This window comes from Fukomys damarensis, unplaced genomic scaffold, assembly GCF_012274545.1.
Source record: "Fukomys damarensis isolate Sample0158 unplaced genomic scaffold, DMR_v1.0_HiC HiC_scaffold_15, whole genome shotgun sequence".
NCBI classification, from domain to species: Eukaryota; Metazoa; Chordata; class Mammalia; order Rodentia; family Bathyergidae; genus Fukomys; species Fukomys damarensis.
The window spans coordinates 19,455,975-19,468,525 of NW_022900927.1; the positions used below are offsets into that span (position 1 = coordinate 19,455,975).

At 52.2% G+C, this 12,551-nt stretch overlaps 1 protein-coding gene across 3 annotated transcripts in view; it reads right to left on the minus strand.

Annotated features, from left to right (window-relative positions):
• Positions 1-3,740: 3,740 nt before the first annotated feature.
• The window catches only part of Rarg (retinoic acid receptor gamma), a 17,176-nt gene continuing 8,365 nt past the window's right edge, over positions 3,741-12,551 (minus strand). For 2 of the 3 annotated variants that reach the window (XM_033763653.1, XM_010609303.2), the window contains exons 2-8: positions 9,258-9,427; positions 8,904-9,045; positions 8,070-8,230; positions 7,707-7,883; positions 6,936-7,140; positions 6,335-6,493; positions 3,741-4,988 (exon numbers count right to left, since the gene is read on the minus strand). In XM_033763653.1, the coding sequence (XP_033619544.1) occupies positions 4,798-4,988; positions 6,335-6,493; positions 6,936-7,140; positions 7,707-7,883; positions 8,070-8,230; positions 8,904-9,045; positions 9,258-9,427 (1,205 nt within the window). In that variant the 3' untranslated portion in view covers positions 3,741-4,797. Of the gene's footprint in view, positions 4,989-6,334; positions 6,494-6,935; positions 7,141-7,706; positions 7,884-8,069; positions 8,231-8,903; positions 9,046-9,257; positions 9,428-10,397; positions 10,518-12,551 lie in introns of all 3 variants that reach the window. The other variant, XM_033763654.1, reaches the window with a different exon arrangement.

Genomic DNA, 12,551 nt, shown 5'->3' on the forward strand with positions numbered 1-12,551 from the left:
CTTCCTTTTCCCGTCTGATCCTAACTTCTACTTCAACCCCCTCCTTTGGCAGAAAGAAACCTAAGTCCCAGGTGCAAGCCAAGGTCACACAGTGAGCAGGAAGTGAGCTGGCCTCTGGGTGGATCTGCTGCCTTGCTCCTCTCCCACCCCAGCACCATCATTAAGTGTCTTCTCCCCACTGACCCCAGTGGGCTCCACCTAATCCCATTTCTCTTTCCTTGAGGGTCTTCTTCAGTCTTCCCTTCTCTCCTCAGGATTCAGTTGTGCCTTCAATACACGCCTCATTGCCCCCTGTTGTGGCGTGCGTTTTGCTTTGTTATGACTCTTGTAAGTCTAAGTAAAATTATTTTTCTGGTACCATGTACTGTACCCATACTGAACACATACTAGGCCAGAGTTCTACCACTGAGCTACACCCCAGCCCATAAATTGGCATTTTAATGATGAACATAACTGTGCTTTGACAACACTAACTCCATTTTGAGCTTTCTCTTGTAACACAAGCTGTAACTGACAGTCACCAAGAACAACTGGCTGACCCATAGCTACATTGAAAACTGTATGCCAATATGTAAATAAGAGTGAGGTCTGGGACCTTCCTCTACAAAAGCTGACATCTGAAAGCTGAGCTGACACATCTGTAACTATTAATACCAGTACCTTCAGACTGCTGCTTGAAACATATCTTGCTGTGACCCCGCTCTTTGCAGATATCCACGCTGAAAAGGCAGTGACCACTGGAGGCCTGGCCTGAGAGCACAGTGCTTTAGCTTCATTGTTGTCAGCTTGATGGCATTCCAGAGGGTAAAAGTGCCACCAGGATCATTCGGACAATTTTTTCCATGGATGCATAGTGTTTGGTTTGTTACTAGCACTGTGCTGGATTCATTTTCTATCTACTCTTGCCTATATTTTCATATATCCCTTTTACTTATTTTTGCTTACCCTGCTTTTCTATACATTATAATAAATCAATTCACTTGGAAACTTCGCCTCACTTGGCTTGTCCTTCAATTAAAGGATAAAAGCACTTGTCCTTCTTGGAGGAAATGTAACCCTTGAGGTAAACTTGTCGCTCAGTAATGGGGAGCCAGGCCACCCTGGATGTGCCACTGATTGATACCCCTCAGATGCAGAGATACAAGAGCCTCTCCCCAGCCATCCACACCTCCCAGGCCATGTAGGGTCCCCTCTGGTGCCCACTCAACATCACAAGGCAGGAAAAGTCCCCTGGGAGTGCAAGGTCTGTGGCCAAGGCACTGACCGGGAAGGAGCCTGAGCTGAGGACAAACCCTTGACAGCAAGGATGGCAGCTGGGGGTGATGGGGGAGGACCTACCTTCATATAACCCTGGCACATGGCAGGCGCCAAGGATCGTACTCACACGTCCTCATCTTCCCCTCCCTGGGGCCCCTTTCTTGGAAACCCAATGAAACATGGGGTCTGTGAAACTAGAGGGAGCAGCAAGAGAAATGCAGGAAGGTCTGAGCCTTTCTCAAGACTAGACATCATCCTGGATGTCCAGATCAGAGCCTTCTTCCTAAGAGGTCGGGACCATGTGGCCTGAGTTTGAAAGGAGAGGAGACAGGAGGGCCCCAGGGCCCTGGTACTCACAGGTGTGTACACAGCAGCCCTTCCTCTGGTGGCAGCCACAGCCTTTGTGCACCGATCTGGAGGCTGCAGAGGAGGAAGTGACACACCCTGGGGTGGGGGAATCTTGGGGGTGGCTGATCTAAGAGAAGGTGGAGCAGATAGGGGAGGGGCTGGGCCACCACCAGTGGATGATACAGGGATCTGGATCTACTGAGCCCTTGTCCTGTGCTGCACTATCATGTTACATTTAGGGGTCACAACCACCTCGGCAGACAGATGTTAGCCCCTCCCCCAGCCCCATTTTATAGATTTATAGATTGAGGCTTGGAAGCAAGGAGTAAAGAACTTTGCCCAGGGTCACACAGCTAGCAAGTGGCTGGTCTAGGATTTGCATGCAAGTCTGCCTCTCTCCAAAATTGATCTCCCACTTCATCTAGGAAGACCAGAATAGGAAGCAGTGTGCAGGCAGTAAGTGCTATAGAGGGGGAAGTTAGAGATTTTTGTTCATCCTGAAAACACAGTGGCCACTGATTGTATCATAGTGTGCTTCACTGCATGGGCTCTGGAGCCAAAATGAACAAGTGCAATCCCGGCTCTCTTTTATGAGTAAGCAGTCAGGCCCTTAGCCAAGTGCTGTGACCTTTCTTGTGGCTGCTGTGGTAAGAATTAAGTGAGCTATCCGTTGCTCACCAGAGTACCTGGTGTCTTCCTAAGAGAATCAGCAGGAATGGCAAGTGATACAGGAGGAGAGGAGAGGTGTGGGGAAAGTTGGAGGAGGGGCGCAGGGCCAGGCTTCGAGGATGACATGAGAGCCAAAGAACAAGAGAGTAGTGTGAGCCTCAGAAATGTGGAGGAGAAAGGAGCAGCGTGCAGGGATGGATGCTCAAATGGAGGCAGGATGAAGACCGAGGAGCAGATTGTGGAAAATACATACGGGATTTGTCTCAACCACGCCTGGCCTCAGGGAGCTTGAGACAAGGGACCTGGACACAAGTCTGTCCCCTACCAGAAGGGGCACTCCTAGGGGTTACTGGCTATGAGGTTCCCTGCTGCGGCCTCAGCACACAGCAAAGGGCCCATCTCACAGCAGGTGCTCAGCACATGTCACATGGATCCTGAAAGTGTAACAGCTGGGAGGTGCTGGTCTCTGGCTGGCCCCCAGCCAATGGGACACCCAGGACCTTTTACCCTTCCCCCACAACTAAGGTTGTTACCATGGCAATGACCCTCTTTCCCCACAGGCCCTGTGGTTTCCTCTTAATCTTCTTTCACTTTCTTCTGCTTTCCTTCATTCTGCTCTGCTCTCCTCTCCTCCATTCTCAGCCTCTTTCCTACATGCACAGATCAGCAGTGAATATAAGTCAGGGATGATAACAGATGTGGTGGTGAACACCTGTTAACTCCAGGTCTTGAGAGGCGGAGGCAAGAGGATCACTTGAGAGTTTAAGGCCAGCCTGGACTACATAGTGAGTTCAATACCAGCCTGAGCTAGAGTGAGACCCTGTCTCAAAGAAAAAAGGAAAAAAAAAAAAAAGCAAGCTGGGGACAAGGTAGACAGAGACAAATCACTGTCCCAGAGAAGGCAGGATGGGGAGCAGCAGAGTCCCAGGGGCCTGGAAAAGGGCACTACAAGGTGAGGAGGGAGAGATGCTAGGAGGTCACTGCGGGTCCCTGGGAATGAGTGAAGGAGATTGCGAGATGTAGGGGTGGAAGCAGCAAGCTGTAGGGTACAGAGGGTCCCAAAGGGTGAGTGCTCATTGAGGCTGGTATCACACAGAAATGCTGTAGTTTAGATGCAGGCTGTGGCTCTTCTCTTCCAGGGCCTGGGAACAACCATGCACACCGAATGAAGCTTGAGTGGAGCCTCTCCAGAGATGGGGAGATATGCACACCATGTAGCACAAGGCCCATGGGGTCCCACAGGACTCCACTGGTGGTTGGCCCTTGGGCTCCCCTCCTTCCCTCTGTACTCATCTTGTTTTCTGTACTCCCCTAAGAAAGCTGCAAAACCTGGCACATTAGGAGTTCTCCCTTCCCACCCAGCACCCTCTCCAGCTCAGCTGGCCACTTCCCTTACTACTCCTTCCCCTACTACACCTAGAGGGAGCCACATCCCATGAGTTTCCATCACTTTATTTTGCAAAAATAGAAAACTCAGCAATACGCAGACGCGATACAGAGGGACGGAGGGGAGATGTAAACAGAGGGGCGGGGACAGCACCCTGACCCCCCAGAGAAAAAGGGGAGCCAGCGGGAATCTTATTTGGCAGCTAAATACAAACTGGGGATTGGAGGAAGGAGGGGTCACAGAGGTCCTGGGGCCCCCCTGCCAAGACCCCTAGAGAAAGGGTCATTCCAGGGTGTAAACAAAAGCTAATAAATAAATAGAGGCTTCCTCTGGGTCAGGGTGGGATCAGCTAAGCAGCAACTCCCCTCCTGGGCCAAGCTGCTCTGGGGGTTAAGGGTGGAAGGCACTAGGAGAAGAGGGATCCTTGGCCCTTCTGTAGTGTAGAGGGTCCCTGCCCAATGGCTGAGATGGGGGTCAGGAGGAGCCCAAGGCACTTGACAATGCTGGGGGAGGGGCTTATAACGGAAGGTATGGGTAAACACTGCACCCCAGCAAAGAGGTGCAGAATGGACCTGCATCCTTTTCATTCTCAAGTGTCACTCCAGAAATGCAGGGCCCAGCCTGCCCCCCCACCTGGCGTGAGAACTGGGCACAAGGGCAGCGTGCACCAGTAGATGCATCACACAGCATTAGGCACCAAGGGCAGGGGCAAGAGGGTGGGCTCAGCCCACCTGGACCCCCGTTATGATCTCTAGTGTTCCTGTTTGCTCCCAGAGGCCCAAGCACCCAGCAGAGGAAGGGGCTATGGGATGACAGGGCCTTCCTCCTAGCCTGGGGAACCTGGGACCCTGGTATCTGAGGGGCAGTGATGAGATTTTATAGTTCATACCCAGGCTCACTCCTCTGTCCCTTCTCCTGATGGAAGCAGGGCAGGCTCCCAGGACAGGAGCAGAGCCATCAGAGCAGGAAGGGATGAACATGGAGGCACCAGCCCCCCAGAAACTTTGGCAAAACAAGGAGCTTGTTGGAAGGGTGGTGAGAAGGCAGAACAGGTCCTCCCCCAGTCACTGGTGGTGTCCAGGAGATGGTCAGTCTGCTGCCGGAAGCCCAACCCCACACAGAGGAGGTCAGGGGCCCTAGTCAGGCTGGGGGCTCCGGCTTCCTTTGCTCTGGCTCCTGGGGGCCTCATCTTCACTGGAGGCCTTGGGGTGGGAGCCAGGCTGTGAGGAGTCGTCCTCAAACATTTCAGGATTTTCCAGCATTTCTCGGATTAGCGGGGGCATTGGGCCTGGAATCTCCATCTTCAAAGTAATGGCCCTTTCTGCACCTACAACAGAGAGGCAAAGAGTCTAGGGAGGGCAGAAGCACATGGCCCTTCAGACCAGCTCCCTAACTTCTTTTGAGGGGCGGGTACCAGGGATCAAACTCAGAACCTTGGGCTTGCGAGGAACATGGTGCCACTGAGCTAAATCTGCATTCCCTTTTTAACCCCCCTTTCACACTAAGCTATATGCTCAGCCCTCCTTATTTGTTCCTTTATTCATCTGTCTGAGACAGGGTCTCACTATGTAGCCCAGGCTGGCCGTGAACTTGAATGAGTAATCCTCTTGCCTCAGTCTCCTGACTGCTGAGATTACAGGCACATGCCACCATGTCCTGCTATAGCTGAACTTTTAATTCACTTTGTTTTTTCTTGTGAACCTGGAGATTGAACTCAGGACCTCACACATGCTAGGCAAATACTCTGCCAGCCCTTTTTATTTTGGGGGACAGGGTCTCACTAAGTCAATAAATTGCCAAGACTGAACTTAAACTTTCATTTCTCGTGCCTCAACCTTTCATTTCAGGGTGCTAGGATTACAAGCATGCACTATGATACCCTGCTCCTTTTATTTTTAGATTCTTCTTCGTCTTCTTCTTTTTTTTTTTGGTATTGGGGATTGTGCTCGGGACCTTGTACTTGCGAGGCAGGTGGCAGAGCCACTGAGCTAAATCCCTGGCCCTGTGCTCCTTTTATTTTTTATTTTGAGACAAGGTCTTGCTAAATTTCCCAGGCTGGCCTTATACTTTTGATCCTCTTGCCTCAGCCTCCCAAGTAACTGGGATTATAGGCACAAACCAAAACACTTGGCTTTAATTCACATTTATTCTCCTTTTTCTTTTGCAGTAATAGGGATCGAACCCAGGACCTGTACGCTACACTAAGTCCCCAACTCTTTTTTGTTTTTTGTTTTTTATTTTTAAGGCAGGGTCCTGCTAAAGTCCCCAGGCTGGGCTTGAAATTTTTGATCCTTCCAGAATGCTGGAATTACAGTCATGCACTACCATGGGTGGCTAATTCACATTTCTAAGCATATTGTATTTGGAGTAATTTAGTCCTCACAATTAGTATACAGGACAAGAATAAGCAGAATCCAGTTTACAAACAGGAAAATGAGATATAAAATAGTAGGGGAGGTGCTTAGATGCACAAGGTCCTGGATTCAATACCTCACAGTGTCCAAAAAAAGAAAGGAACTTTCCAAAGTCTCCCCACTAGGAGGAGGCCAAACTAGATCTCTGATGTAGGTTACCTGGTTCTCAGTCACATTGTTCCTGTCTCTGCTTATCCACCTATGTGGCCCAGGAGACCTGCAGCCCTGGAAAGACAGTGAAGGCTCACTCGTGACTAACCCTTGGTGCTGATGCCTCGGAGGTCGGTGATCTTCATGAGCATCCTTGGGAACATGTAGGGCTGGCTGGGCCGTCGGCGCCGGGCGTATAGCCTCAAGGCTTCCAGCAGTGGCTCCTGAAGCTTGTCCACCTTCTCAGGTTCCTCCAGGTCCATGCGGTCTATGGGCACAAGCACAGTGGTATGAGAGGGGCAGGACACAGTGACAGGTGGCTGATCCCCAATGGTACCTGTCCTATGACCCCAAGGCCCCAAAATGTCCCTTCAGCCCCTTCTCTATTGTCCCTGAGCCCCATCAGGCTATATCTTCTACTCTAAACCCTGTACCTTCTCCCATTCAACGAGGAGCTTTCTCTAATAAATCACTCCTATCTCAGCACAGTACCTAGCATCTCAACTCCCCTGGGCTCTGCTCCCCCTTTTTTTTTTTTAGTCCTCTGTTCTAGGCTGCTGGGAAGTCTACAGAGGATCTGAGAAGTCTGTGGCTGGGGCTTGGTGCAACAATCCCAGGACACAAGACCAAGGTCCCCCACCTGGTCAGAGATCAGGTGTGGAATATGATGGGAAAGGAACCCAAACAGACGCTAGGGGGCACCCTCGCACCTCCACAGATGAGGCAGATGGCACTGAGCAGCCCCGTCTCTGTGTCATCCATCTCCAGTGGCAACAGCTGCTCAGCAAAGGCAAACACGAGGTCTGTGAGAGGCCCGAAGCCAGCATTATGCATCTGGGTCCGGTTCAGGGTGAGCCCATCGGAGAATGTCATGGTGTCCTGCTCTGGGGTGTACCTTGTGCAGATCCGTAGCATCTGGGGGTACAGGGAGAAGGTTAGTGCTGTCTCTGGGAGGAGCTCATAAAGGGAGGGGAAAAAGAGGGAATAAAAGGCTAGTGAGGAACTTAGGTCCCAATATTGCAACCTGAAGCAGGCATGGAGAGGAAGGCAGAGAGGCACAAGATCCGGAGGTGGGGGCAGAAACCAGAGCAAGGCAAGGGGTCCAGAAGCCTAGAATCAGGACGGCTGTGATGCTGCACACCTCCCAGCACTCTGGGAGGCTGAGGTAGGAGGATCAAAATTTCAAGCCCAGCCTAGGCAACTTAGCCACTTATCAAGACCCTGTCTCAAAAATAAAAACTATAAAAAGATGTGAGAATGTAGCTGCTCAGTGCAAAGGCCCTAGGTTCAATCTTCAATACCACACATATGTGCGTGCACATTCACACACACACAAAGTCTAGGAAAAGGATCTGGGGGCAAGGGCTAAAACAGAAAACCTTGGGTAGAGATGTGGGAAGACTTCAGGAGGCTGAAAGATTTTGGGGAAGGAGTTACATATGAAGACCAGGCTGTGGCAGAACCCATGGGACCTAAATTACCAGGATGTCCAGGCAGGCAGCCTTGAGAAGAGTGATTTGGTCAGCGATGCTGAGCCCTGTAAAACCAGGCAACCGCTTGGCAAACTCCACAATTTTGATGATGCACTTGGTGGCCAGCTCACTGAATTTGTCCCACAGCCCCAGATCCAGCTGTACACGGTGGTCTGCACTGGAGTTCTGCAGGGAAGAAGGACCTAAGGTTAGAATACAAAAGAAGGCCATCGAGCTCTCCACTCTGCCAACACCTCAGGCTCTCCTCTCCTTCCTTGTCCTCAGCACCAGATCAGAGCCTCCAACACAGCCCTCACCCAGCCCCAAAGGGCACAGTCCTCTGCCCTCAGTGGGTCTCTGCTCATTCCTCACCGTGGTGTACTTGCCCAGCTGGCAGAGCGAGGGGAAGGTCTCCTGATGGGCTTTGCTGACCTTGGTGATAAGCTCTTCTAACTGTGGGCTCAGCTCATAGCTGTCCGGTGACCCTTCTTCCTTCACCTCTTTCTTCTTCTTGTTCCTGTCATTCCGCACAGCTTAGGGGTGGAGGCACAAGGAGAAGGTTAAGAGCCTCAGAGCCTCCCTTGTGATGTCCTCCCTCTCCCTAACTTAATGTGCTCAGTCTGCCATGAATATCTAGTCCCTCACACCAGAGCACCAGCTCTCAAAGGACAGTGCCTCAGTTCCCCTATCTCTTGCTTTAGGTCCTATTCCCAGGCTGGCTCTCCCCAGCCCCACCCAGGGCTTGCAGCCCCTGCTCCCTCCCCAGGCCATTCGGCTCCATCCTGCCCTTCCTGTCACCCTGCAGGAGCTGGGGAGAGGGGGGCAGGATATGCAGGGGCAGGATATCCACTTATAGCCTTGGCAGCACAATGGGGGGGGATGGAAAGGAGAGGCCACCCCATAGCCATCTCTGGCTGAGCAAAGGGAACAGGGGAGGGGAGGGAACTGGCAAGCCCACCCTCTTCCCCAAGAAACAAGGGACTGTGAAACCCTAACCTCCTTTCACTCCTTCAGAGCAGTGGGTAGAATGAAAGGGTGGGGCCTCCTGGTTGAATGGAGCTAGTCAAATAGGCTGGTCTGGGAGGAGACAGCACCCCAGGGCAGGCTAGGTCTCAGAAGTCAGGGAACTAGGGGTAGACAGAGGGAAGACAGACAACCACAGGGTAGGAATGGAATGCTCTGCCCAGATCAGCTATAGGAGCCTACCTTCCTTGGACATGCCCACTTCAAAGCACTTTTGTAACCGGCAGTACTGGCAGCGATTCCTGGTCACCTTGTTGATGATACAGTTTTTATCTCGATGACACGTGTACACCATGTTCTTCTGGATGCTTCGTCGGAAGAAGCCCTGGAGTTGGGGGTAGGTGGAATGTCTTGAAGGATACTGGGAATACCAACCTTTCATGGGCCATACAGGTTGCCTCAGGCCTGACCGCATCTATTAATCACCTTAGGTGCCAGGGATCCCCTCCAGCTCCACACACAGCACCTGTGTTCCTGATCTCTGATCTTCCCCAGGTAACCCCGGGTCCCCAATCCACCCACCCCAGCATTACACACCTTGCAACCTTCACATGAGCTGACCCCATAGTGGTAACCAGAGGACTTGTCATTGCACACGAAGCATGGCTTGTAGACCCGAGGAGGTGGTGGGGGCGAAGGCGAGCTGGGAACCATCTCCTCTGAGCTCGGAACCATCTCCTCTGAGCTTGTGCTCTGTGTCTCCACCGCTGCAGGGGAAGCAGTGGTATGAGGGTCAGGAAAGCCCCTCACAAACCCCTTATCACATACCCCCACTTCTCCCTCTGGCCCACTGATGAAAGCCTCCACAGTACACCAGTCCTCAGTGGACAATCTCAGGAAGTCCCAGGCAGCCACTGTCATTGCAGCTCATTGGGACCCAAGCCTACCCCACAACTTTCCACAACAACACCAGCCCTAGCTCTGCATGGCACAGCGCACATCTCCAAATTCCAGACTCAAAGCCAATTTTTTTTTTTTTTTTTTTACCAGGGATTGAACTCGGGTTCTTGCGCTTGCAAGGCAGGCCACAAACCGCTGAGTTAAATCCCTGGCCCAAAGCCATTCTTAACTCCTGTAGGCCTCAGTTTCCCCTAAAAAGGGAATGTGGTAGAAGAGTTAGGGTCCAGCACTCTGAATGCTCAGCACTCCCTGTGACTCTGGTAGATAGATGCCTGTCAGTCTCCTACCAGGGATTGAACTCGGGTTCTTGCGCTTGCAAGGCAGGCCACAAACCGCTGAGTTAAATCCCTGGCCCAAAGCCATTCTTAACTCCTGTAGGCCTCAGTTTCCCCTAAAAAGGGAATGTGGTAGAAGAGTTAGGGTCCAGCACTCTGAATGCTCAGCACTCCCTGTGACTCTGGTAGATAGATGCCTGTCAGTCTCCTACCACCCTCCTCTTTGGGAAGGGTGAAACATATGTGGGGTGGATAGGGCAACTGTAGGCCACCTGAAGCTGGCATCTGCCTGAATGAAATACAGGGATGCTCACTAGGTAGAAGAGGACCTCATTTCTCTGAAGTGGCACAGGAGAAATAACCCATCATCTTTTCTTTCTCAAACGGTGCCCCCCCATAACCACCCAAATTTTTTTCTCCAGAAGCCACAGAAACAGTGTAGAACATGGGGCACAGGTTTTGGGAGAGGAAGCCAGAGGACAGGCACAGTCTAACTTCACACCTGAAGGAACTGAGGCCAAGGCAGGGGCCATGCCAGGCTCACTGCCACACTGCCAGGTGATGGTGGAGCCAAGGCCCTCAGGTTCTGTGACCAGACTTCAGTGGCTGAGGAAGACAAGGGCTGGGGAAGAGGGAGACTGATGTAATTGCTCAGGTTCTCAGGTCTAGCACCTGTTCAGGTGGTGGCAAACTGTAGAGTCAGGTGACAGTGGAGGAGGGGACCTAGTTCTGGACCCTCTGTGAGGCAGTCTTCACTTCTGAACTACCTCTGAAAAATACCTGACTTCAGTTCACAAGTATCTCAGGTAGGCCTGGGGGAGGAAAGAGCACAAACAACACATGCTGTGTACAGCAGGCTGCTAAGTAAATCCTATGTGAGCGTGGGACTGATTTTCAGAGGTTTCAGGGGTACATACATTTCAAGAAATCTCTAAAAGCCTCACCAATGAGTGTTCAAAAAGTGTACCTCAGTGATAGCTCCTCCCTTCTAATCCTCTGCAGCCCACCAGGTCACAAGCCCACCCTAAGGAAGCCAGAAGGACCCAAAGACTGCCCAGAGGTGAGGGTTCTAAGACAGCTCCACAGACCGCCACCAACCGCAACAGAGGGAAGCCCTCCCCAGCCCCCAGCACACACTTGCTCAATTAGCATAAGAATCCAGCTGGAGAAAGCTTCCCCTTTGAAAGGAGGAATGGGGAAAAGGGTTCGGGAGTCTATTCAAGACTGGAGGTGGGGGGCTCCAGAGGGGCTGGTGCTGAGAGACGTGGGAAGGGCTGGAATGCCTTTCAGGACCTCTCCTCGATTCTCAGGCCCACTCCAGGGCATCTGTGTCCTGCCCACAGGCCTAAGTGTGGGGTGGTGCTCTCTGCAGCACTGACGCCCTCCCTGCCCGCAGAGCGCTGCTTCATTTCCTCTCTTGCGCAAGGGCCTGGGTGCGGTCAGACTGGCATGGGGCAGCGCCAGCCAATTATAAGACTGGGGGCCCCAGGGAGACAGGCCCGGGGGCAGCTTTTCCCATCTGAAGTGGTACTGTCAAACCCTTCTTGACACCCCACTGGAACACCCCCGCACCCTGAACCCTAAATTGCAGCCCAGTGACTCTGCTCAATCCTTGGGTAGAAGGCACTGTAAAGCTAGTGGGGTCTACTCCAATCCCAGACCCAATACTCTCTTCAGCCCTGGGCAGAGACCCCATCGCAGTGACTCTGTGCCTGGGCTTAGCAGGGGCCCCTGTTGTGCAGGAGGGTGGGCTCTGGGAGTTTCTTTTAAAGCCCAAATTGCTGAAATTGAGGAAATTCCTGGCCAGGCTGAGCGGAGCTTCAAACAAACTCTTTATAACCGGCTGTAAACGCTCCCAGCTGCGAGGCCCAGACCTGAGCAGTCTGGACTCAGACTCAGTTTAGCACACGCCTCCTAGGAGACACACACACTCCCACAGGCCAGCATGCAGGGGGTACAGAAGCATTGATAACCCCATGCCGCCCTGGCAGAGAGGGACTCACAGGCGGGCATCCGGCACACTCACTTCAGCCAACCTAGGGCCGGAGGACAAGTCACAACGCTGACACAAAACACCCAGCATTCAGCTACCCCTTTACCAGCGAACAGCTTCAGCACCGGACAAACACCACAGCCTGCCAGCACAGCACCAGGTCACCAAATCCTCCAAGCAGGCATAAACACACCATCTTGCCCTCCTCTCTGAACACTTTCTCTTGGAAAGTGCGTGGGGGCAGGCCTGAAGCTGGCTGTGTGTGCCCACCAGGGTCCTAGAGGCCAAAATTACTGGTCCAAATTGAAGTGCGGGAAAAATACCCTGCCAATCAAGCCCAAGGGGTTTCCATGGGGCCTGAATAAGGACATGGTTCCTAACCAGCCTCCCCCAGAACACTTTTCGGAAAATTCTCTCCATTTTAGAACACTCCGCCCCCCCTCAAAAAAACACCCTAAACCAATTCCCCATCCTACAGAAATTTGGTGCAAAGCAATAGTTCCACGCTTCTCCACCCTTGAAATAGCACACTTTTACTTCTGGCCCCACCCCATCCCAAAGTATGGTCTCCTGTTTGCCACTTCCCTCTTCCAAGTCTACGAGTTGTTAAATCTGAGCAGCTCTGCCCTGAAACTAAAAGACCAGGAAAAAAAAAAAAAAAAC